Genomic DNA, 27333 nt, shown 5'->3' on the forward strand with positions numbered 1-27333 from the left:
TTTTTTTTTAGATTTTATTTGACAGATAGAGATCACAAGTAGGCAGAGAGGCAGGCTGAGAGAGAGAGGAGGAAGCAGGTTCCCCGTGGAGCAGAGAGCCGGATGTGGGGCTCGATCCCAGGACCCTGGGATCACGACCCAAGCTGAAGGCAGAGGCTTTAACCCACTGAGCCACCCAGGTGCCCCTAGGATTAAGAATATTCTTTATTCACTTTCCTTAGGCTATTAGGGCTAGACCAAATTGCTGAATTTAATACTAGTGTAAAAATAAACCTGATTAACAACAAATGAAGCTTGCTAGCAGTTTCTTAGGGACATGATTTAGTTGATTCATATATTTTTTTTAAGATTTTATTTATTTGAGAGAGCATGAGCAGGGGGAGGGTTGGAGGGAGAGGGAGAAGCAGACTCCCCTCTGAGCAGGGAACCTGTGGGGCTCTATCCCAGACAAGATCATGACCTGAGCCAAAGTTAGACACTTAACTGACTGAGCCACCCAGGCGCCTCTAGTTGATAAGGTTATAGAAGTTAAGTTCAAGCTTGTTAATTATACTGTAATTAGATTTCTTCTAAAATTAACTGGGTTTAATAGTTTGCTTATGTTTTCTATAGAGAGTAGTATATGCAATAGCTGTAATAACAGGCAAATCTGAAGCCATAAGTTTGATAAATATTATTTTTTTGGCTGAACAAAGAACTTTGAGATTCTTTCATACTGATGTGTAGGAACAAATTTAGCCCTTAAAAACAAACCAGGAATTTTTATAGTTTTGCAGTATTGCTTTGCATATTTCAGATACATGTTTAGGCCTCATTACAATCTATTTTTTGAACAGAATGAACTCATAGGATCTTAGGTCTCAAACATTTATTTAGCAAACACTTGATTGCCTAATATATGTCAAACTTGTTATAAGGCACTGGAGAAATAAGGATGAAGATTTCATCTTTGTTTTTAAGCAACACAGAATCTTGTTTTGGAGTTATGTAGGCATTAAAAAATTATATAGCAGAGTGGAGTAAGTACTTTAATAATGTGTTTAGAAAGTGCCATAAAAACACCAAAGAAAAGCATAGATTATTAATCTGGGGGCTTGAGAAAGTCTTCATAGGTGTGACACTTGAAGAAAGATCATCCACCGGGAAGAAAATTGAGAAAAGGGCATTTCAAGCAGACCAAACACCATGAATTAATAAGCCTGTTAGGTCTTGGGAACGCAGCATATGTAGGAGAGAGGTGGGAAGAGAATCAAGAAAAGTGGGCAAGAGAGAAATCATGAAGGTCCTTGTTTTGTATCTTGGGAAAAGGGAACCACTGAGAATTATAAGTCATAATCACATTTATGTGTTTGCAGGAGACTATGGAAGTGTTGACTAGTTAAGTTTAAATACTTTGTCCATCTTTCTGCTCTTTTATGCAGAGGATTTCATTGAGAAAGTGACACATTCTATAGGGAAATATTAGAGGTTTTTCCACACTAGTACTGACTGCACAAATTCTCTGGCAGAGAATAGGAAAACTTTAAAGTGGAACTTCCTGACCACTAGAGAGATGTTATTCTTCTCTTTTGATAAGCAGCCAGATAGAACATTTAGCAATATTGAAAGAGCTTGGAAACAAGAGGAAATACCTCAACCTATGGTCTTGAGTCAAATGTCAGACAACCCAGAGTTGACCCTCTAAAACCTTGTCCTGGGCACCTGGGTGGCTCAGTGGGTTAAAGCCTCTGCCTTCAGCTCGGGTCATGATCTCAGGGTCCTGGGATCGAGGCCCCCATCGGGCTCTCTGCTCAGCAGGGAGCCTGCTTCCCCCCCCCCCGCTTCTCTGCCTGCCTCTCTGCCTGCTTGTGATCTCTCTCTCTGTCAAATAAATAAATAAAATCTTAAAAAAAAAATAAATAAAACCTTGTCCTGTTCCTTTCCTGCAGGATCATTGTGTTGGAGGATAAACTCCCTGAGGGTTTATTTTTAGGGGGGTGACATGAATTACAGGCTCGTTTGTATACTCAGCCTTCTAAATATACAGAGTACAAATTGCAGAACATACAAGAAATTTGGATTAGTAATTTCCTCCTATGTTTTAAGGCTCATAATCTTAATTTCGAAGGGGTTAGTAATACTACAGACTGGTATTATATATGTAAGTCAAAGTAGGTTCAGAGCTGAAGCAATGTAGTGAAAATCACTGGGGTGCCAGAGACAAGAGAAATTCCTGCTACTTGCCTTTGCCTCTTTTTACTCAAGTTACATCTTAGCAGCTTGGATTTCTAAGTCCAGGACTTCACTAACACAAGACCTTTGGATGATTAGGAAAAGGCCTATGTAGCCCCTTGGAAAGGGTTCTTTCATGATAAGAAAAAGGTTCACCTTCCTCCTAGAAGATGCAGGCCCAGAATGTGGGCTGGATTTCTGCCCTGACTTGTCTCATTGGCCAGTGGCCTTTGTGTAGTGTACAGAATGACCAGCTCTTGCTAGTGACCCTAGTAAAGTCTCTATAACTAAAGCCATAACCTTAATTACTTTTGTTCCACTTTAGGTTATCTAGTCCTTTCTTCTGCTAAAAAATGGTAGAAAATGCTGTTACTCCTTTTTCTTTCCTTCTATTACTCATTTTGCATTGGCAGCTGTATTTCTCTGTTAGGAATGACAGTTGTTACATTGGGCAGTCATGGCATATAAGAAGTTTTGATAGATAAAGAACGCCAGAGACAAGTTATGGAAAACTCTTTTGGGTAGATCAGTAGTGTCAAGCTGTTTTGTACATTTATTATTTCACATAGTCAAAGCTATAAGTCATAACACGTCAAGAGCTGATCAGTTTTTTCTTTTGTTTCAGTGGATTTCATTGTTACTCTTTTCAGTATTAAGGTACATTGAGGAAAAATTTAAGAAAATATCATCTCCTGGCTCTCTTAGTTGTTTTACTTCCTAAAATTATATTGGTTTAATTTTTTTGTATTCAACTCCCCCGCCTAAAATTATCCTATAACATTTTAAAACAAATAAAAATAAAAAGCTGTTCGCAATTTAGATGGGGCAGGTAGTTGTAGTCATAGAAGATGGACAAAGAGCAGCAGTAGTTTTCTAGATTTCTTAATTATTTTAGCAGATTACAGCAGACTGTTTGGAAAATAGCTTCTCTTGTCGGCAGCAGGAACTTTCCACTTTTAATAAAACCATAGAAAGACAAGGTTCCAAATCATTTAAGCTGCTAAAAATCATCTGGAGAATAGCTGCTGACACAGAAGTCAGATGACATTGAGACATTTGGCAGCCTTCCTCTTCTTGCTGGTGTTATAAAATCCACAGTGGACAGCCTGGATTTTAAAAGAAGAGTGGCATCTTTGGAATCTCCACTAGAATCTACTGAGGTTAAAATAGACCTGATGGCTTCTTAAGTGACAGAAAATAGAATGTGCCTAGGGATGGCAAAAGTGAGACAAGCAGAAAACCCATTTGGATTGGTTTAAAGAAGTAGATTTAGGCCTGAAGTTGTAAATTCCAAGGTTGAAGTGTCTTCTTGCTTGTTCTTTGATTTCTTTCTTTCTTTCTTTTTTTTTTTTTAACTTTCAAGCAAATTCTGCTTTGAAAAAGACTTAAGTAATATGTGAATTATGAGATTGTGAAAGAAGGAGGAAGGCTTGAATCCAGTCAGATTTTTGGCCTAAAATGTATAACTGTTGAGTTAAAAGTAAACATTATACTTTTAGTATCGTTCCAAAGAAGAACATAGTTTATGTCTATGCATGAATGTTTTAAAAGTTCTGGGTGATTGAGATAGGTAAAGCAATTTTTAAAAAAAAATTTTATTTATTTTTATTTTTTTACTTTTTTTTCAAGATTTTATTTATTTATTTATTTATTTATTTTAAAGATTTTATTTATTTATTTAACAGAGAGATCACAAGCAGGCAGAGAGGCAGGCAGAGAGAGGAGGAAGCAGGCTCCCTGCTGAGCAGAGAGCCCGATGTGGGGCTCGATCCCAGGACTCTGAGATCATGACCTGAGCCGAAGGCAGCGGCTTAACCCACTGAGCCACCCAGGCGCCCCTTTTTTAAAGATTTTAAAAATTTCTTTATTTGACAGATCACAAGTAGGCAGAGAAGCAGGGAGAGATTGAGAGAGAGAGAGAGAGAGAGAAGGAGGCAGGCTCCCTGCTGAGCAGAGAGCCCAATGCGGGGCTTGATCCCAGGACCCTGGGATCATGACCTGAGCTGAAGGCAGAGGCTTATTAACCCACTGAGCCTAAAACTTTTTAAAAAGTTTTAGGTTTGGGGTACCTGGCCAACTCAGTTGGTGGAGAATGCTAGTCTTAATCTCAGGGTCATGAGTTCAAGCCCCACGCTGGGCATAGAGTTTACTAAAGAAAAAGAGAGAAAAGAACCTCTCTCTCTCTCTCTCTCTCTCATCAAAGTGGTAACTTAAAGTATTTTTATATTTAATCCCCCAATTATGTGGAAAGTATTTTAGTTACTTCTAAGGTTAAAGATTAGGCATTATGGGGCATAGCCACATATTTTGGGTTTACAAGAAAGTATCATAAGTTTAATTAATTTATAGCTGAGTATTGGAAAAATAAGAATTTTAACAGGGCTCTGAAAAGAAGTAAAAGTAATGTAATAGGCAAAATGATTCAGAGGAGAGACAGAAGAGGCTTTTAAAAATAGGGATTTTCATGTCTTAGGCATGGTCACTTTATATACCAAATTTTATTTAGTTTATTTCAGCAAATATTGAAGTATCATTAATGTGTTCAGTGCTATTTTGAGAAGTGTAGGAACCATCAGGGAAAAAAAAATGAAAGAAAAAGAAAAAAGATGAGGAGGTCTCTGAATAGTTGTTTCAGTCTAGCTGGATAGACAGGCTATATATTCAGGCAATTGTTAAGTAAAAATTCAGATAGTGTAGGGGTGCCTGGGTGGCTTGGTTGGTTAAGCATCCAGCTGTTCATTTTGGCTCAGGTCGTGATCTCAGGGTCATGAGATCAAGCCCCGTATTGGGTTCTGCACTGGCTGTGGAGCCTGCTTAAGATTTTCTCTCTCCTTCTGCCCACCCCCAACTCACTCTCTCTTAAAAAAAAAAAAAAAAAAAAAATTCAGATAGTTATTAAATTATACATACATATCTTTTATGTAATAATATGAATAGCTAATACTTATTGAATGAATGCTTACTTCACATGTATTAACTCATTTAATCCTTACACAACTCTATGAGGTATACTATATTCCCATTTTCCAAGTAAGGATACTGAAAAATGGAGAGTATAAACTTAGTCAAGGTTGTTACACAGCTAAGTAGCAGAGTCCAAATTTGAATCCAAGCAGTCTGGCTCCAGAAACCATGATTTTAATACTTTTGCTGCACAGCATTATATAGAAGCAAAAAATCAGATAATTTTTGGAGGATACCTAACAGGTGATAGTACTTGAGTTGCATATTATAAAACAGCATGTGTTTCTGGTTAGCATGCAGCAAGGGAGCAGAAGGAAAAATTTATGTGTTGGAGAAGATATAGAAGGAACCAAAGTCTTGAAAAGAATGCATATGCAATAGTAATAGCTGTGAAAAATTATTTAGCACTTACTATGTACTAAGTACTATGCCTCCATAAATCTCTTATTTAATCCTCATGACAACTATGAAATTGGTATCATTATCCCTAGTGTACCTTGGTAACAAGTAACAAAACTGGTGATTAGAATTGGGATCCAAGTGCTACCTGATTTGAAAACCCAAACTTTCACCCATTGCATTTTTACTAAGGCAAGTGGGAGTATAGTGAATAATATAGTATATAACATAGTGTAAGTATAATATATGGTAATATACACAAAATATATATTATAGTATAATACCCATTATACTATATGGCATATAGTGCACAATTATATAATATATAGTATGGTAGTATATAATAATAGTACAGTATATAGTATAATATAGCTGAGGGATCTTTTATTAATTAATAGAATTAGTTAATAGAAAACAAGATTAGATAGGGTGAACAGAAATTATGGAAAGTTTTGAAAACCAGGTGAGGAGCCATTGAAGATTTTGATTGGAAAATGGCTTTTTTGTTTTGTTTTGTTTTTGTTCCAGTAAAGCATTCTTGTGGATAATTAGGCTATTTCTGCCTAACAGTTGGACATAGCAAATATAATAGCCCGTGAAAGCATTTAGCAGAATGCTGTGGGCACTACTATTAGACACTCAAAAAATGTGAGTTGAGCCTGAATCCTGTAAAGGACTTGTAAACTCTTTGCACAGAGATAAGATATGAGACAGGAATGCTCGAACAGTACTGTCTGATAGAAATATAATGTGAGTGACAAATGTAACTTTAAGTTTTTCAGTAGGCCCACAAAAAAGTGAAATGAAAGAGATGAAATTAATTTTTTTTTTTAAAGATTTTATTTATTTATTTGACAGAGAGAGATCACAAGTAGACGGAGAGGCAGGCAGAGAGAGAGAGAGAGAGAGAGGGAAGCAGGCTCCCCGCTGAGCAGAGAGCCCGATGCGGGACTCGATCCCAGGACCCTGAGATCATGACCTGAGCCGAAGGCAGCGGCTCAACCCACTGAGCCACCCAGGCGCCCCGAGATGAAATTAATTTTAAAAATATTTTTTCTTGGGGCTCCTGGGTGGCTCAGTGGGTTAAGCCTCTGCCTTTGGCTCAGGTCATGATCCCAGGGTTCTGGGATCGAGCCCCACATCGGGCTCTCTGCCCAGCAGGGAGCCTGCTTCTCCCTCTCTGCCTGCCTCTCTGCCTACTTCTGCCTACTTGTGATTTCTCTCTCTGTCAAATAAATAAATAAATCTTTAAAAAAATATATTTTTTCTTAAACCAAATTTATATTAATAAGATTTTATATTTTTTGGTACAAAGCCTTCAAGGTCTGTTGTGTATTTTACACTTACTGCACATCTCAATTCTGACTAGCCACATTTCATGTGCTCAGTAGATCCATGTGGCTAGCACGTACTGCATAGGACACGACAGCTCCATAATTTCATAGCATGGAATCCCATGTCAGATGACCTTTTTTGAATCCTGCCATTCCATTTCTTAACTGCGTGAGTGTGGACCATCCCTTAACATTTCTATACATTAGCTTCTTAATATATAAAACGAAAAAGAAAAAAGAATAGTAGCGATCTCAAAGGATTAGTGTGAGAATTATGAGATAATGTATGTAAGGCATGTAACTTGGTTTCTGGCAAGTAGTAAGTGCAAAATAAATGTCTGTTGGTTTCATCACACTCTTGTTGTCATTAAATAGCCAGCATTGCTTAGTTTTCCATGTCTTCTTCCTGCAAATAGTTGATTATCCCCACCAAAACATTCCCACTTAAAATTCTAAACCAATCAATCACTAAAAAGCAAAGAAATACTGATAAGCCAGGAGGAAAAAGGTGGGAGTGGTATCTTCATGGCATTCGAGTCTTCCACAACTACTGGTATTCCACTATGGGGTACAGATAAATTATTTTCAATTTGCTTTTATACTTAACAAACTCATTGGATCTTTTGACTTTTTGAACTTAGCATCATTATAAATATTTCCTGTATCAGGGAATAAAATTTATGTCCAATAATTTATAGCTTTACTTCCAACACTGCAATAGTTCATTGTCTTTTCTGCTCTCAGCCATTTGGGAGCAAGATATATATAGATACATTGTTTTCTTTCCTTCTATGTAAACCCTTAAGAGGAAAGTGCACAAAACAAAGCATAGTGATTTATTCTACTCTCTTGTGTAACTATCATGTAGATAAAAAAATAATGCATTGCAGGGGAGCCTGGGTGGCTCAGTGGGTTAAGCATCTGAACTCGAGGTCCTGGGATTGAGCTCTGCATCAGGCTTCCTGCTTGTGGAGAGTCTGCATCTCCCTCTCCCTTTGCCCCTCCCCCTGTTCAAGCTCTCTCTTTTTCTTTCTTTCATTTAAATAAGTAAAATCTTTAAAAAAAAAAAAAAAAAAAAAAAACTTGGGACGCCTGGGTGGCTCAGTGGGTTAAGCTGCTGCTTTCAGCTCAGGTCATGATCCCAGGGTCCTGGGATCGAGTTCCGCATCGGGCTCTCTGCTCAGCAGGGAGCCTGCCTCTCTCTCCGCCTCTGCCCGCCTCTCTGCCTGCTTGTGTGCTTTCTCTCTCTCTCTTTCTGACAAATAAATAAATAAATAAAATCTTTAAAAAAAAATAAATAAATAAAATAAAAAACTTAAAAAAATTAAACATTGCCAGGACACCTGGCTGGCTTGGTTAGTGAAACATGCAACTCTTGATCTCAGATTTATGTTTGAGCCCCACATTGGATATAGAGACTAATTACAAAATAAAATCTTTGGGTCACCTGGGTGGGTTGGTCAGTTAAGTGGCTCCCTTCCACTCAGGTTATGATCCCAGGATCTGGGTTTGAGTCTTGCATTGGGCTCCCTACTCAGTAGGGTATCTGTTTCTCCTTCTCCCTCTGCTGTTCCCCTTGCTTGTGCTCTCTCTGTCAAATAAATAAATAAAATCTTTAAAAATAAAATAAAATCTTTTATTTATTTTTAAAGAATTTATCTATTTGAGAGAGAGAAGGCGTGTGAGAGAGAGAGAAGGAGTGCATGAACAAGGGGGAGGGGTCGAGAGGGGGGAGAAGCAGACTCCCCACTGAGCAGGGAGTCCCACAGAGGACTCAATCCCAGGACCCTGGGATCATGATATGAGCCAAAGGCAGAAGCTTAACTGACTGAGCCACGCAGGCACCCCAAAATAAAATCTTCAAAAAATATAAAAATAAGGGTGCCTGGGTGGCTCAGTTGTTAAGCATCTGCCTTCGGCCCAGATCATGATCCCAGAATCCTGGGATCAAGCTGGGCTCCCTGCTCTGTGGGAGGCCTGCTTTTCCCTCTCCCACTCCGCCTGCTTGTGTTTCCTCTCTCTGTCTCTCTCCCTCTCTCTGTGTCAAATAAATAAATAAAATCTTTAAATAAATAAATAAGTAAAACTTTGACAACTCCCTAGAAGGTCCCCTTGTACCTGGTCCCAATCAACACCCTTCCCCCGTATTCCTAAGACCACTCTCCTGACACTCATAGTAATTACCTCCTGGTTTTTCTTAGAGTTTGACCAACTAAATGTAGTCCTGATCATTGTAGTTTAATTTTGCTTGTTTTGAATTTTATGTGAATGAAATCATACATATAATTGTTCACTCAACATTTGAGATTCATCCTTATTCTTGCATATAGCAGGAATTCATTCACTTTTATTGTTGTATAATATTTCATTGTTTAAATATACCCCAGTTTGTGTATTGTGTGGTAGATGGACAATTACGGTTTTCTTTCTAGTTTGGAGTTTTTATAAGCAGTGTTGTTACTGCCATTCTTTTCCATATATAACTATGTACTTCTGTAACGAACACCAAAGGATAGAATTGCTAATCATAGAGAATGCAGTCTTAAACTTTCAGAGATACTGCCAAACTCTCCAAAGTGTTTGTACTAATTGACATTTCTACTAGGGGTATGTAAGTTTCCATTGTTGTATATCCTTAACAAAAATAAGAATTGCCATTTTTTCCAATTTATATTATTCTGTGTGTAAAGATAATGTGGTGTTTGCTTTTCTTTTTTTTTTTTTTTTGCTAAGAAAAATTTGGTAAGATGTTTCTGAAAATACTGACTAACATGAAGCCATTAATTTTCAGTTTTCCATGCTGTCCCTGTCTTTCAGTATCACAAGCAAGAATTTATACTTTTTAGAATGGGTATTTTATTTTAATTTTTTAAAATTTATTTATTTATTTATTTATTTGACAGAGAGAGACATAGCAAGAGAGGGAACATAAGCAGGGGGAGTGGGAGAGAGAGAGAGCAGGCTTCCTGCTGATCAGGGAGCCCAATGCAGGGCTCAATCCCAGGACCCTGGGATCATGACCTGAGCCGAAGGCACACTCTTAACGCCTGAGCTACCCAGGCACCCCTAGAACGAGTATTTGAAATTTTAATTTGATTCATGAAAGTAGGTAGTTTGAGATGTTACTCAATATTCTTTCTTTATACTTTCTGTTTGCTTATCTAAAAAAACATGTATTATTTCTGTTCATAATTTAAGCTGCCATTCCAGGAATCATAACAATTAATGAAATAAGAGGTATGGTCTCTGGTTTCCGAAATGAGATTTAATGAATAAATCTTTCCACCAGTGCCTCTGAGCCATTTTTTCTTGTTAGGTTTTTTTCTTTTCTTTTCTTTTTTTTTTTTTTTTTGAGTAAAGTACTAGCTGGTTACTGTTGAGTGAAGTAAAACAGACTTTTAACAGCTCATGGGTAATGTCTGAAAGGTAAAGTGACATAAGATAAATGTCTGTGTTCCACGCTGAAAATAGCAGAAGTCGTATGGAACCAAGATTTAACTTAAATGACTCATAATTTAATCCTGGTTTAAAAGTGGTTTGGCCTAATGAAAATTGTACTGTGATTTCATTTTGCACAATTAATACTAACAATGGAAAAATAAGAAGGTAAAGGGTTAAAAGCTGTAAATGCCAGTTTCAATTTTGTAAATGATTTATCTCTCAAAGTTTGTGCATTTTTATTTTTTTTATTTTATTTATTTATTTATTTTTTTTTTTTAAGATTTTATTTATTTATTTGACAGAAGGAGAGAGAAAGAGATCAAAGTAAGCAGAGAGGCAGGCAGAGAGAGAGGAGGAGGCAGGCTCCCCGCCGAGCAGAGAGCCCAATGCGGGGCTCAATCCCGGAATCCTGAGATCACGACCTGAGCCGAAGGCAGAGGCTTAATCCACTGAGCCACCCAGGCGCCCCAAAGTTTGTGCATTTTTAAAAGTCACATGTGCACTGAAAGAAATAATGGGTATTTTTCTGGATAATTGAATGTCCAAAAATACCAATCGTACAGCTGTTTATAAGCATAAAGCCAATTATGTTGTTTAGTTCTCAAGTTCAATGAAAAATTTAAATTTTTAAAAGAAGGTGTGTTTTTGAAAACAGAATAATTTAATTTCTGATTTTTTTCCATTAATAGTCATTTAGTAGTAGAAGGATTTTAAGCTGTGAAGTTAAGTACTTTAAAAGGATTGATGTAACCTTCATCTGGAAACAGTTATAACTTAAACTTGGAAGATAAGTGGTTAAATTGTGAAATGTGGGCCCCCTAAATATAAAGTAGGAAAAAAAAATATCTGTATGGTTATTTTCAATACCTAACAGGAATGAACTTTGTACCAGTTATGGCTCCTTTGCTTTTCTGCTTGGCTTACAGTTTGGAATATAAATTGGTTGCAAAACTTGAGTTTAAACTAAATAGTTTGCATTAAAAAAAAAGACACTCTACATTTCTTTTATAGAATCACAAATGTCCATGTTTTGTGGTACTTGAGTTTTTTGAAAAAGACTTGGAAAATTTCTGGTAAAGGTAATGAACTTTATTTTGGGAAAAATGATGGAATACAAGTTTGGATGAATGAAAGCCAGAGAGATTCCTGGTTCCTTTTTAAAGAAGATAAAGTTTCTGACAAATTTAGCAGATTGAGGATCACTAAGAAATATTAGTATATAGTTTGTTCTTTGCTTTTTCATACTTGTGATAAATTTTAAAAGATATCAGTTGTTTGCTACAATGTAGACTCATCTGTAAGCAAGTTCAGTATTTATTTGAAAATTCAATGTTAACAGATTCCTGATGATAGTATGTAAAGATATTGATACCCCATTCAGAATGCTGCATATGTTAATATGTAGACTGGCTTGGCATGGCCAGATAAAATATTTGCCAAAGTATTTAAACTTTTTCAGCTCCTGTAATCATTGGATGGTTATATTTGACCCTTAGGTAGCCAGAGGAAACATCAAGGTCCTAGCTCTGATTGTTTTTGTTATATATATATAAATATATAAAATGTATACATAGATATAAATAAACATTATACTTATATTTTTATTTATATATTTGAGAGAGAGAGAAAACAAGGAGTGGGAAAGGGTGAGGGCATCCACAGTGGACTCCCGGCTGAGCACGGAGGCTGACTTCGGTTGCCATCCTAGGACCTGGGATCATGACCTGAGCTGAAACCAGGGGTCAGCTGCTTAACCAGTGGAACCAGCCAGGTGCCCCTAGAGATAGACACCTTCTTGAATTGTTTTAACTGATCAGTTTATCAGAAATGACTGGCTAGACAACACTTTATGTTAATATTCATTTAATATGAATGGACCTACTTGTTCTCACAATTTGGGTAAGGTAACTTGTGACTAATTTGCTCTGTTTCAGAATGTTTTTGTATATGCTGATTTTACAATGTATGGCAGATAATCTAACTCTAGTTATATACCAGTTTAAATTATTACCTGTCCAAAACCTTGTTAAATCTGATACCAAGTTTAATCCCTTTTTAAAGTAAAAGTCTGGGGCGCCTGGGTGGCTCAGTGGGTTAAAGCCTCTGCCTTCGGCTCAGGTCATGGTCCTGGGATCAAGCCCTGTATCTGGCTCTCTGCTCAGCGGGGAGCCTGCTTCCCCCTCTCTCTGTCAAATAAATAAATAAAATCTTTAAAAAAATAAAATAAAATGAACTAAAAGTCTGCTTTATATTACTTTCTCCTCTCCTTGGCAGTGTTTCAGAATCAGTTGAACAATGAATACACTTCGAGAATCTTATGAGATTATGTCCCATTGGTTTGTACTTAACTGTTTTTCTTTTAGGTTGTAGTCTAAAGATAGACAGACAGAAAGAAAGAGGGAGAGAGGAAGGAAGGAAGAAAGACCTACTATAGAATTTCAGTGACAAGGAATATCAATTTCTTTTCTTTTTTTTACTTTTAAGATAAAGATACAGCTACCACGATGAAGGGGAATATGGATGAATTTGGCTTGCGAGACTCCTTGAGCATTGCATCAACTGATTCCTTTGCTTCAGCCGCAGAGGTAGGACAGTGTGTTCCCAGGGAGAATTTCTCATTCTTTTTCACCCAGAGAGTACAGTTTTGCCACTGTGCTGTAATCTAGTAGCCATTTATATAGTATTTACTATGGGGTAGATACCAGGTTACAATGATGATTGTAACATGAACATGAGTTTGCACAGGAGCTTATAGTCTTTTCAGAGAGGTGAACGTGTGAACACATATTTCAGAGGTACACTGTCATATACTGTGCGTTATGGGTAAGGTATATAAATATCTTAATGGAAATAATATCTTACATCAGGACTCTTAAAAAAATGTTTTGAGGGGCACCTGGGTGGCTCAGTGGGTTGGGCCTCTGCCTTCGGCTCAGGTCATGATCCCAGGGTCCTGGGATCGAGCCCCACATCGGGCTCTCTGCTCCGCCAGGAGCCTGCTTCTCCTTCTCCCTCTGCTTGCCTCTCTGCCTACTTGTGATCTCTCTCTGTCAAATAAATAAATAAAATCTTTTAAAAAATTTGTTGATTCCTTAGCTTAGAAATTATACTTCTAGATTTTTTTTTTTGAAGATTTTATTTATTTATTTGACAGAGAAATCTCAAATAGGCAGAAAGGCAGGCAGAGAGAGAGGGGGAAGCAGGCTCCCTGATGAGCAAAGAGTCCGATGCGGGGCTCAATCCCCAGGACCCTGGGATCAGGACCTGAGTCGAAGGCAGAGGCTTTAACCCACTGAGCGACCCAGGCGCCCCTAGATATTTTTTTTTAAAGATTATATATAAAAATAATCACTATGGCATTTTAACAGTAATGAAAACCTGGAAATAGTCTAATGCCAAATTATGGTGCATACATACTTTGAAATATTGTAGTGCTGAAAACATGTTTCCATTTATTTTTTTATTTTTAAAAATATTTATTTATTTATTTGACAGAGAGAGAGACACAGTGAGAGAGGGAACACAAGCAGGGGGAGTGGGAGAGGGAGAAGAAACAGGCTTCCTGCCGAGCTGGGAGCCTGATGTGGGGGTCGATCCTCGGACCCTGGGATCATGACCCGAGCCGAAAGCAGATGCTTAATGAGTGAGCCACCCAGGCACCCCATCCATTTATTTTTAATGACATGGAAGTATTTGTTAAATGAAAAGAATAGTATATAAAGCTTTATATAGAGAGTGTGGTTGTAATTTTGTGATTAAAAAAAAACAGAAAAGAGGCACCTGGGTGGCTCAGTGGGTTAAAACCTCTGCCTTCGGCTTAGGTCTCAGGGTCCTGGGATCAAGCCCTGCATTGGGCTCTCTGCTTAGCAGGGAGCCTGCTTCTCTTTCTCTGCCTGCCTCTCCGCCTACTTGTGATCTCTGTCTGTCAAATAAATAAATAAAATCTTAAAAAACAAAACAAAACAAAAAACCCAGAAAAATATGTATGTAGTATATTGTGTAAGTATTTAGGTAAAGAAAAAAAGTCTAGATATAAATACACCATTGTATAAACAATGGTGATCAATGAATTATAAATTTATGGGTTGTTTTCTACTAAGATTTAAATTTTGTATCTAAAGAGAATGCTTACAGCATGCTCATCTATTTATAATTTTTTCTACTTAAAATAACTTTTAAAATCACATATGCCCAATTTTTCTTATTTTTACGTTATTTTTATGGTAAATTTTGGATATTAATGCTTTTTTCATATAAGTAGTATCACACATCTGCAATTCATGCTGTAGTGTAGAAAGCTTTAATATTCCAATACTTTGTACTCTAAGCCTTGATTTCTGCTTTTTTAATTTTAATTTTATTACTTTTTAAAGATTTAAAAAAACATTATTAGAGGGAGTGCAAGAGAGAGAGTGTGGTGGAGGGCAGAGGGAGAGAGAAAATCGCAGGCCAGCTCCATGCTGAGTGCAGAGCCCTGTGTGGGGTTCCATCCCAGGACCCTGAGATCATGACCCAAGCCAAAATCAAGAAGCCGATGATCAACCAGCTGAGCCACCCAGGCACCCACTGCCTTTGTTAAAGCTGTACTGATCATAATCTTTAATCTTCTCAAGATTTTTCTTTATATGTATATGTATATTTTTGTTGTTGCGTACAGTAGCATCTTCTGAATTGTTTGCATTTTCCCTTATATTTTTATATTTGTAAGTTTGCAATAGATAAAATATTTTACAGAAAAGATATTCTCTTCCCTTTTACTATTTGATACAGACAGCTTTATCTTTCTGTTCTTTTTTAACATTTTTCCCAGCTTTATTGAGATATAATTGATATATCGTGTATAAATTTAAGGTGTACGATGTGATAATTTGCTACATATATAGTGAATAATTACCATAGTAAGATTAATTAACATGTCCATCACCTCACAGGATTATGTGTATATGGAGGGGTGAGAATGTTCAATATATACTCTCTTAGCAACTTTCAAGTGTGTAATACAGTATTGTTAACTATGGTTGCCATGCTGTGCAATGGATACCCAGGATTTCTTTGTCTTTTTACTGGAAGCTTGTACCCTTTGACCAACATCTCCCCACTTCCCTCACTCAGCCTCTGGTAACTGCCATTCTACTCTTTGTTTCTATGGATTTAGCTTTTTCAAAAAGATTTCACATGTGAAATCTGTATTTGTCTTTCTCTGACTTACTTCACTTAGCATAATGCCTTTGAGGTCCATCCATATTGTTGCAAATGACAGGAATTCCTTATTTATCATGGGTGAATAATATACACACACACCCACATATTCATACACACACACACACACGCACACCCATATACACACTACATCTTCTTTATATGTTTATTTGTTATTGGACATTTAGGTTATTTCCATATATTGGCTATTGTGAATAATGCTGCAGTGAACATGGCATATCTCACAATAGTGACTTCGTTTCCTTTGGATATATACCCACAAGTGGGATTGCTCAGATTATATGGTAGTTCTGTTTTAATTTTTGAGCAACTTCTGTATTGTTTTCCATAGTAGCTATACCAGTTGATATTTCCATCAACAGTACACCAGGGTTCCCTATTATCCTTGTCCAGACCAGTATTTGTTATTTCTTGTCTTTTTGATGATAGCCCATTCTAATAGATGTGAGGTGAAATCTCATTGTGGTTTTGGTTTGTATTTCCCTGATTAGTGATGTTGAGTACAACATGTACCTGTTGGCTATTTGTGTCTTGTTTGGAAAAATGTCTACTCAGGTCCTCTGTCCATTTTTTTAATTGGATTTTTCTGTTACTCAGTTCAGAATATCCAAAATATCCAAATATATATCCAAATATATATAAAATCCAAATATATATATATATATATATATATATATATATATATCCAAATATATATCCAAAATATATAAATATCCTTATATATTTTGGATATTAACTCCTTATCAAATAGATAGTTTACAGATATTTTCTCCCATTCAGTAAGTTACCTTTTCATTTTGCTGATTGTTTCTTTTGCTCAACAAAAAGTTTCCAGTTTGATATAGTCCCACTTACTTATTTTGCTTTTTATTGCTTGTGATTTTAGTGTTCTATCCAAAATATCATTGTCAAGACCAGTGTCAAAAAGTTTTTCCTTTTATCTTTTGGCAGATACATGGTTTCAGGTTTTATGTTTAAGTTTTTTTCTTTTTTTCTTTTTTTAAGTAGGCTCCATGCCCAGTGTGGAGCCCAGTGTGGGGCTTGAACTCACAACCCTGAAATCAAGACCTGACCTGAGATGAAGGGTGGGAGGCTTACCCAGTTGAGCCACCCAGGCACCCCTTACTTTTAAGTCTTTAGTTCATTTTGAGCTAATTTTCTGAGTGGTGTAAGATAGGTATTCAATTCATTCTTCTGCATGTGATTATCTAATTATCCCATCACTGTTTATTGAAGACTATTGTTTTCTCATTGAGTATTCTTGGGTCTCTTATAAAATATTGGTGGGTCTAATATGCAAGGGTTTATTTTTAGGCTCTTGATTCTGTTACGCTGTTTTATGTGCCTGTTTTTATGCCAGTACTATACTGTGTAATTACTACAGCTTTGTAGTATAGTTTGAAACCGGAAAGTGTGATGCCTCCAGTATTGTTCTTTCTCAGGATCACTTTGGCTCCTTGGGATCTTTTGTGGTTCCACACAAATTTTAAGATTGTTTTTTCTATTTCTGTGAAGAATGCCACTGGAATTTTGATAGGGATCACAACAAATCTAAAATGGCTTTATGGATTTTAACAATATTAAATCTTTAGATCCATGAACATGAAGATACTTTAACTTCAAGTGAAAACATACTTTTCACTTATTTATTCACTTCAATTTCTTCATCAGAGTTTTCAGTGTACAGATTTTCACCTCCTTGGTTAAATTTTTTTAAAAGATTGTATTTATTTATTTGACAGAGCACAAGCAGGTGGAGCAGCAGAGGGAGAGGGAGAAGCAGGCTCCCCACTGAGCAAGGAGTGAGGGGCTCCCAGGACACTGGGATCATGATTCAAGGTGAAGGCAGATGCTAATTAAGCCACCAGAACCCCTCCTTGGTTAAATTTATTCCTAAGTATTTTATTCTTTTTATTACTTTCTAATGGGGTTGTTAATTTCTCCCTCTCTTTTTCTAAAATTTTAACTCCAGTAAACATACAGTGTTATATTAGTTTCAGATATACAATATAGCGATTCAATAATTCTGTGCATTTGGACCATTTTGTTTTCGTTTTCATTTGTCTCCATGTATTTTTTTATTTCATCTTTGGTTTCTTAGTTGACCCATTCATTGTTAAGTAGCATGTTACTTTACTTCTGCATATATTTGTGTTACTTCTGTATTTTTTCTCCTAGATTTTTTAAAAAAGCTTTTATTTATTTGACAGTGAGAGATCACAAATAGGAAGAGCATCGGGCAGAGAGAGAGGGGGAAGCAGGTTCCCTGCTGAGCAGAGAGCCCGATGTGGGTCTCTATCCCAGGACCCCGAAATCATGACCTGAGCCAAACGCAGAGGCTTAACCCACTGAGCCACCCAGGCGCCCCTTCCTAAATCTTTTTCGTATTGTTGATTTCTAGTTTCAGAACATTGTGGTTGGGAAAAATGTATGTTATGACTTTGATTTTTTAAAATTTATTGAAACAGGCTTGTTTTGTGACCTAATATGTGATCTATTCTGGAGAATGTTCATGTGTACTTTGAAAGAATATACATTCTTCTGTTTTAGGATGGAACATTTCCTTGTTTACTTTTTGGATCATCTATGCATTGATGTAAGTGGAGTGTTAAAGTTCCCTACTATTATTGTATTACTATTGATCACTTCATTTATGTTTGTTATTAGCTGCTTTTTGTATCTGGGTGCTCCCATGTTGGGTGCATAAAAATTTACCATTGTTTTATCTTCTTTCTGAGTTGTTCCCTTTATGATTATATAGTGTCTTTCTTTTTCTCTTCTAACAATCTTTGTTTTAAAGTCTATTTCATTGGGGTGCCTGGGTAGCACAGTCAATTAAGCATCTGACTCTTGGTTTTACCTCAGGTCCTGATCTCAGGATCATGAGATTGAAACTCCCTCTTGGCTCCCATGTTCAGCACAGAGTCTGTTTGAGAGTCTCATTCCCTCTCCCTCTTCCCCTTCTGCTCATGCTCTCTCTCTCTCTCTCTCTCTCTCTAAAATAAATAAATAACTCTTTTAGGGCACCTGGGTGGCTCAGTGGGTTAAAGCCTATGCCTTCGGCATGATCTCAGGGTCCTGGGATCAAGACCCGCATCAGGCTCTCTGCTCGGCAGGGAGCCTGCTTCCCCCTCTCTCTCTGCCTGCCTCTCTGCCTACTTGTGATTTCTCTGTCTGTGAAATAAATAAATAAATAAAACCTTAAAAACATATATTAAAAAAATAATAATAAAATAAATAAAGAATTCTTTTAAAGTCCATTTTTTCTGGGGCACCTGACTGGCTCAGTCAGTAGAGCATATGATTCTTGATTCCAGGGTCATGAGTTCAAACCCCCACTTTGGGCTTAGAACTTACTCTAAAACAATAGAGTCAGTTTTGTCCAATGGAAGTATTGCTTGCCTGGCTTTTTTCCCACTGCCCTTTGCATAATAAATAGCTCCTCCATCCATTCACTTTCAACCTGAATGTGTTTTTTGGTCTGAAATGAGTCTTTTATAGGCAGCATATAGATGGGTCTTGCCTTTTTATCCATCCTGTCACCCTGTATAAGTATGTACTTACTGCCATTTCGTTACTTATTTTATAGTTGTTTTGGTAGTACTTTTCTGTTCCTCTTTTCTCTCACGGATTGCTGGTTTTATGTAGTGATATACTTGGATTCTATTCTCTTTATTTTTTTGCTTATGTATTTCTGGTTTTTGATTTGTAGTTACTGTTAGTTTTGTAATCACATCTTATGCATATAGTAGTCTATATTAAGTTGATGGTCACTAAAGTTTGAACCCATTCTTGTCTTCCCCCAGCATTTTAGGCATAGGGTTATATCATAGGTTATATCCTTTTATTTTGCGAGTCCCTTGACTGATTTTTATAGGCATACCTATTTTTACTGTTTTTGTGCTCCCTGCTTTTCTTTCTTTTTTTTTTTTTTTTAAGATTTTATTTATTTGACAGACAGATCACAAGTAGGCAGAGAGGCAGGCAGAGAGAGAGAGGAAGAAGCAGGCTCCCTGCTAAGCAGAGAGCCTGATGCGGGGGGGCTCGATCCCAGGACCCTGAGATCATGACCCCCAAGCCAAAAGCAGAGGCTTTAACCCACTGAGCCACCCAGTTGCCCCTACTTTTCTTATTCCTGCATATGGTCTTTCCACTCAAAGAGTCCCCTTTAACATTTCTTGTATGGCTGAGTTAGTGGTTATGAATTCTTTTAACTTTTGTTTGTCTGGGAACCCTTTATCTCCTATTCTGAATGATACCCTTACTGGATAGATTATTCTTGGTTCTTTTTCAAGATTATTCTTGATTATTTTTTTTTCTTTTTCTTTTTTTTTCCTTCAGCACTTTGAATGTATCATGGAACTCCCTCTTGCATGTTGAGTTTCTGGTGAAAAATCAGCTGATAGTCTTATGGGGTTTCCCTTGTATATAACTTTCATTTCCTTTTGCTGCTTTAAAAATTCTCTCTTTATCTCTACTTTTTGCCATTTTAATTACTCTGTATCTTGGTTTGGCCCTCCTTGAGAAGATCTTATTGGGGGTTCTCTGTGCCTCCTGGATCTGGATGTCTGTTTCCTTCCCCAGATTCAGGAAGTTTTCAGCTATTATTTCTTCAAACACATTTATGCATTGTCTGCCCCCTTTTTTCTTTCTCCTTCTGGGATCCTTATAATGTAAATGTTATTATGCTTTATGGTGTTGCCAAGTTTCCCTTGTCTATTTTCATTTATTTTTATTATTTTTTCTCTCCTATTCAGCTTGATGGCTTTCCATTATTCTGTCTTCCAGGTCATTGATTTGTTCTTCTGCTTCCTCTAGTTTAGTATTTATTACATCTGCTATATTTTTAGTTTCAGTTACTTAGTTCTTCATCTGATTTTTAGTTTTGTTTTGTTTTCTCTTTGTTGAGGGTCTCAGTGAGGTCCTCCATTCTTTTTCAAGTCCAGTGAGTATCTTTATGGCCATTACTTTAAATTCTCTTTCAGGCATATCACTTACCTCCATTTTGTTTAGCTCACTTGCTGTGATTTTGTCTTGTTCTTTCATTTGGAATATATTCCTCTGTGTCCTCATTTTGTCTAATTCTCTGCATATATTTTTATATCTAAGTCAGCTTTATGTCCTGCCCTTGAAAATAGGCTTATGAAAAAGAGGTCCAGTGTCCTACAGTACAGTGTCCCCTGTTCACTAGAACCTGCTTCAGGTGTGTCTCCTATGTGTGCTGCATGTGCCCTGCTGATGTGGCTGAGCCACTGTTGCCTTCAGTCCAGTTGTCTGAATTGGCTCTCTTTGCCTGTTGTGGGCAGGGGGTGGTCGCTGTGTTTTTAGTGGGCCAGTTTGGGGCTGCCTTGGGCTTGAGTTGAGTCAGACCATGCATATGTCAGAGATGCAGTAGCACCGAACTGCAGGGTACTTTCCCTGTGCCCCAGGAAGCTTTCACTTTGGGGCAGGTCCTGCGGTCAGGCATGGTATCTCTCCCCAGTCCACTGCTGGAGCCACATTTGGACTGTTGTATGTAGTTATTTTTCCTTCTCCCCAGGGCTGGAATCACTTTGGAGTGTTGGCCCTGTCAGGGCTGCTTGCAGACTGCAAGGCTTACTGGATCATTTTGGATGGGCTCCATTCAAGTGTGTATTGAAGGGGATAGGACCACAGGAGAAATCAGGGGCAGGGGTGGTGTGTTCGCAACGTTTGTGCAGGTCTGCCATAAGAGGAGACTTGGAGGAAGGCCCAGATGAAGAGGGTGTATCTGCAGGAGACCACCAGGGCAGGGTAAACTGTTAACAAGTTATTTGTCAAATATTCATGTTTCACTGATTATTGGAGGTGTCTGTGTATCTAGGTTGGGTGGGGAAGGGAAATTGTGTTCGCCAGCTCCTTTGTTCCTGGAGAATTCTCCCAAAGATCCCTGTCCCGCCAGCGCATACTCTGACATTAGTAAACAAATCTCCCTCCTGTATACCCCAGGCATTTTTCAAATTGCTGCTTCTATGCTATATCTCAGTGGGCTCTTTGTTGTGGTGTCTCTTTAAGAGTGGGGACTCAGTTTCCTATCCCTCTGGCTCGTACAGAACCAGATTTTTGCTGATTTTTGAAGTTCTAGGTGTTAAGCTCCACCAGTTGTAAGAACTTGTAAAATTTGGATCAAAGCCTCTGGTTGTCTTACTCTGAAGGTTCAGGTGGCTCAGGTGCTTGGTATAAGGGTCTTTTTCTCTTCCCTCTCTGCACTGGTGGTGTCCCTACATCTCATGAACAGCCCTGTGGGTCCATTTAGCTCCTGACCACACCTATGCTCTTCCTACCCACTGTGATGTGGCCCCTTCTTACATTTAGCTTTGGAGAGTTTGTTCAGCCAGTCTTCAGTCAGTTTTCGGGTTATTTACACTGATGTGAGTATTATTTACTTGTATCCCTGGGTTGAAATGAGCATGGGATCTTCTTACTCTGCCATGTTCCTCTTAATTTCTCTTTCTGATTGATTGTTGTGAGTATATAGAAATGCAACTAATTTTTATACATTGCTTTTGTTTCCTGCAACTTTACCAGATTTGTTTATGTTCTATCAGTTTTTTGGTGGTCTTTTAAGATTCTTTATATATATGATCAAATCATGTGCAGACAGAGACAATTTTACTTTTTTCTTTCCAATTTGGATGCCTTTTTTTCCTTGTCTTGCCCAATAGCTCTGGCTAGAACTTCAGTGCTATGTTGAATAGGAGTGGTGAGAATGGGCACTCTTATTTTGGTCTTAGGGGAAAAGCTTTCAGTCTTTCACTGTTGAGTATGATACTAACTATGACTTGTCATATATGGCCTTTATTATATTGAGGTACATTTCTTCTGTGCCAAATTTGAGAGTTTTTAACATAAAAGGATGCTCTATTTTGTCAAATACTTTTTATCTTTCTGTTCTGTAGATACTTGTGTCCTAGATGATTTATAAGAATTGCTACTCACTTTGCATTTTCCTGCTGTGAGGGATGATATATACCTAATTGCTCCAGTTTCTTTATAATATGCAACTTTAAAAAATATTTTGCCAAGTGTTCATTATACTTACTTTGTTGTTTAAGTTACAGAGGTTTGATAAAAAGACTCCTTATGGAAAACAAAATACATGAAAACCACAAGAAGGACTCAGTATTTGAGAAACATCTTAGGAATGCTTCTAGGGTATAAATGTATGATCTTGGAATGTGAGTGTTCCAAAATAAGTTCTTTTCTAAGAAATGTTTGTTAAATTATTTTTAATTGCATTTATCATATGCCAGATACTTAAAGTAGGGAAAACTATCTTAATGAAGAAAGTTATTAAGAAAATAAGATCTGAACTCCTTGGGAAGTTAAACAATTTGTGAAGATTTGAAAGATTTACTCAGAATTACCAGAAAGATTTCTTCTCTATTTAGATTAAAGAAATCCTGGCATAGGCTTTTTTCTAAGCCAGGTCCGTCATTTGTGAAAGTGATTAACAAGATTTTCCTATATAAGCTTTGCCAAACATTGGTTTGGAACTACAGTCTTTTTTCTCTGAAAAGTCTTTTTTAAATAATAGCTTTACTGAGAAATAGCTCACATGCTATAAAATTCGCTTTTTAAAAGTGTACACTTCAGTGGATTTTAGTTGTGTTACCAATAATACATTTCTACTTCCAGAACATTTTTATCACCCCAAGAAGAAACCCCAACCTATTAGTAATCACACTCTGTTCTCTCCTATCCCTCCTCCACCCTAGTACTGATCTACCTCTGTGTCTCTATGAATTTGCCTATTCTGTACATTTCATATAAATAGAATCATACAATATATAACCTTTTGGTTTGATATCCTTTCACTTAGCATAATATTTTCAAGTTCTGAAAGGTCTTTTAAATGTTAGGATACTGCTGCACTTAGTGCTTCTAGCTCTCCCATCTGTTAAAGAGATTGTCATTTAATAGGTAGAAACTAATACTGCAAAGAGTAATTTTTAGCTATGGATTCAGTTTTTCTTAGAATTAACACTCTGCAGCGTGTGTATGTGCTTAATATATAAATTATAGGGTGCTCTTTGAAGAGAAAATATTAGGGGCACCTTGGTGGCTCAGTTTGTTAAGTGTCAGATTTTTTTTTTTTTTTTTTTTTTTAGATTTTAGTTATTTGTTTGAGAGAGAGCGAGCACACATGTGCATGCATGAGCAAGGTGGAGGGGTAGAGGGAAAGGAAGAAGAAGACTTCACACTGAACAGGGAGCTTGATGAGTGTTCAATCCCAGGACCCTGAGATCATGACCTGAGTTGAAGGCAGACACCAGGCACTCAGGCCTAAGTGTTCAACTCTTGATTTAGGCTCAGGTCATGATCTCAGGGTCATGAGATTAGACCCCCATTGGCCTCTGCACTGGGCATGGATTTGGCTTGAGATTTTCTCTCCCTTTAAAAAAAAAAAAAAAAAAGAGAAAATGTTATTTCTTATAATCCATATACTTATACACTAAATGGAAGTTTGAAAATGTTTTAATTTTTTCTGATCTTCATTTTTTTACAAAATTTATTTATTTGAGAGAGAGTGCAAGTGCAAGAGCATGGGGTGGGGGAGGGGAAGAGAGAGAATCTCAAGCAGACTCCCCACTGAGCTTAGAGCCAGATGTGGGGCTTGATCCATGACCCTGAGATTATAATCATAGCAAAACCAAGAGTCTGGCACTCAACTAATTAAGCCACCCAGGCATCCCTTGAAAAGCTTTTAATACCCACCTCTGACTTGGTAGCACTTGTTGATAACAATCCAAAATAATACACTAATTATAATATGCAAAATGACAAAGATAAATATTTATAATAATCTGAAAAGGGAGAGCTGTATCTGCCATTTAATATTTAATATTTCTATTTCCTGAATTATTTCCTTCCTCTGGGGTCAGTTTTGTCTATGTTGGGCTCTCATTCTTGTACTGATGGTTTCCTTCTCAAATTCGAAAGCTTAATTGGTGACTAGACTAGTTAATATTCTTAGATAGAGTGTGTGGGTTTGCATGTCTTTCCCATGAACAGGAGACTAACTATACTTGGTTTACTTCTTTGAGGTCTGTTGATTGATAGGCTTTTCTTTAGGATAATGGTCTGGAAATAGCCTAGTAGGCAGGGTACAGCTCCATAAAGAATGAAAAAGGCCTTATTTGGGGGAGGGAGAAGGGACAGAAGGAGAGAGAGGATACCAAGCAGGCTCCACACCCAGAATGCAAAGTCCAATGTGGGGCTTGATCCCACCACTCAAAATCCTGATGATCATGATGATCATGACAGACCTGAGCTGAAATCAAGAGTCTGTCGCTTAACTGACTGATCCACCTGGGTACCCCGAGATAATTTTTAAAGAGAAATGTTATCTGGTTGAAAATTTGTTTTTCTATAAGCTATCCTCCTGTTCAGGGATGAAAGGGAAAGAGCAGGAATTAGAATGTGGGACTACTATAGTTGTTTGGACATAGACTTTCATTTAACCTCCCATTTTTTTTTAAAGATTTTATTTATTTATTTGACAGAGAGAGAGATCACAAATAGGCAGAGAAGCAGGCAGAGAGAGAGGAGGAAGCAAGCTCCTTGCTGAGCAGGGAACCTGATGTGGGGCTCGAGCCCAAGACCCTGAAATCATGACCTGAGCCGAAGGCAGAGCTTAACCTACTGAGCCACCCAGGCGCCCCTAAATTCCCATTTTTAATCCCTCTTCTTCACTCCTTTCACATACCTGCCTACTCCAAGCCTGGTGTCTTTGAGGCTCTGCTTAGCAAATGTCTCTCCCTTGACTATATTCCCTGTTAAGTATATTTTAACAGGACTGTGGGTTTCCTCATCATTTACATCTGTCCACACTCTTCCATTTGTTTTCTAGTTTCTGGAAATTTGTGTGTTTTTCTTTTGCTGTTGTATTGTTCCCACTATTATATTAGTTATCCGTTACTGTATAATAATTACCCAGAACTAACTGTCTTAAGACAAAAATAAAACGCAGGTGTGGACTTAGGGCTAGGGCTGAAGCTGTGAGGACCCCCAGGCCTCAGGGGCATGTCCTGGATAGCAGGATTCTGTGCCCTAATTGGGGGGTTAATTCTGGGTGTCCTTGATTTCCTGGGGATTAAGTTGGGCAGAGGGCATATGTCTTAGCATTAATCTAGTAGTTAGAGCCTTCTAAATCCTGGGAGCCCCACACTGGCCTCTAATGAAGCCTTGAGTGTTTTGGAGGTTTTGTTTTGTTTTTTTTTTTTAAATTTTATTTTTTTAAACATATGATATCTTTTTATCCCCAGGGGTACAGGTCTGTGAATCGCCAGGTTTACACACTTCACAGCACTCACCATAGCACATACCCTCCCCAATGTCCATAATCCCACCCCCCAACCCCCTCCCCCCATTAACCCTCAGTTTGTTTTGTGAGATTAAGAGTCACTTATGGTTTGTCTCCCTCCCAATCCCATCTTGTTTCATTTATTCTTCTCCTACACCCTTAACCCCCCATGTTGCATCTTGGAGGTTATTTTTTTAAAATTCAAATTTTATAGGATGGTTTTTTGGAAGTGAGAATTCAGTCCTAATGGCTAATTCAGGGAACCCTTTGTTTTGGTATTTAATTCTGAACCTGCATATATTAGGTAGGGAGTGTCTTTTGGTCTAAGCTAGCCTACCAAAAGCAGCTGACCATCTTTCAAAATAAGGGAGTCTTGCTTGGAGAAATTAGCAAGGAGAAGCTCCCGCTCCTGCAAGAATGTTTGTCTGGGCCTCAGGATGGCCAGGGAGGCCATTGAAGGCATCTGTAGTGACAAGAAATGCCCCTTTATTGGTAAGATCTTGTTTGGTGTTGTAACCAAGATGAAGATGCGGGGACTGTTGTCATCGGCCAAGACTACCTTCACAACATCCAGAAGTACAACTGCTTTGAGAAGTGCCATAAGAATATTTCTGTATACTTGTCCTACTTCTTTAGAGACGTTAAGATCAGTGATGTAGTCACAATCAAGTGTTGGCCCTTGAGCAAACCACGTGCTTTAATGTGCTCAAGGTCAGCTAAGCCAGGAAGCAGTTCCAAAATTGTGAGACTGGACACTTGCCCAGTCTCCCAAAGTTATTTTCTCATTCAAAAACAACAGTTAACATTTATTATATCATTGGGGCGCCTGGGTGGCTTAGTGGGTTAAAGCCTCTGCCTTTGGCTCGGGTCATGATCCCAGGGTCCTGGGATCGAGCCCCTCATCAGGCTCTCTGCTCAGCAGGGAGCCTGCTTCCTTTCTTCTCTATCTGCCTGCCTCTCTGCCTACTTGTGATCTCTGTCTGTCAAATAAATAAATAAAATCTTTAAAAAAAAAACACTTATTATATCATCATTTTTGAAGGTCAGGAATTTGGAAGTGGCTTATGAGGGTGGTCTAGCTTGAGGTTTTTTTGTGAAGTTGTGATCAAGTATATTGGCTGGGGCTGTAGTCATATGAAGGTTTGACTGGAGCTGGAGAATCTCTTCCCAAGACAGCTCACTTAAAACATGTTGGTGCTACCTGTTGTTGGAAGACCTAAGTTGCTTACCACATGGACTTCTCTGTAGGACTGCTTTAGTGTTATCACAACATGGTACCTGGGCTTCCCCCAGAGGAATTGATACAAGAAGAGTGAGAGCAATGCGGTGACTATTGATGATCTAGTCTCAGAATTCACACTCATTATTTCTGTAGTATGCTATTGATTACACAGGTTGGCGCTTTTCAGTGTGGGACGAGGCATGAGTACCAGAAAGAGT

The 27333-nt window shown here is 37.8% G+C and overlaps 1 protein-coding gene and 1 pseudogene across 1 annotated transcript in view; both read left to right on the forward strand.

Annotated features, from left to right (window-relative positions):
• LOC111143437 (mitoguardin 1) overlaps nucleotides 1–27333 on the forward strand; it is a 96234-nt gene that overhangs the window by 50103 nt on the left and 18798 nt on the right. Inside the window, exon 8 of the mRNA XM_022497178.1 lies at nucleotides 12834–12934. Coding sequence (XP_022352886.1) covers nucleotides 12834–12934 — 101 coding nt within the window. The remainder of the gene's footprint in view (nucleotides 1–12833; nucleotides 12935–27333) is intronic.
• On the forward strand, nucleotides 13169–27319 carry LOC111143640 (annotated as a pseudogene).

This window comes from Enhydra lutris, unplaced genomic scaffold (assembly GCF_002288905.1).
Source record: "Enhydra lutris kenyoni isolate GAN:26980312 unplaced genomic scaffold, ASM228890v2 scaffoldscaffold9, whole genome shotgun sequence".
In the NCBI taxonomy this organism is placed as follows: Eukaryota; Metazoa; Chordata; class Mammalia; order Carnivora; family Mustelidae; genus Enhydra; species Enhydra lutris.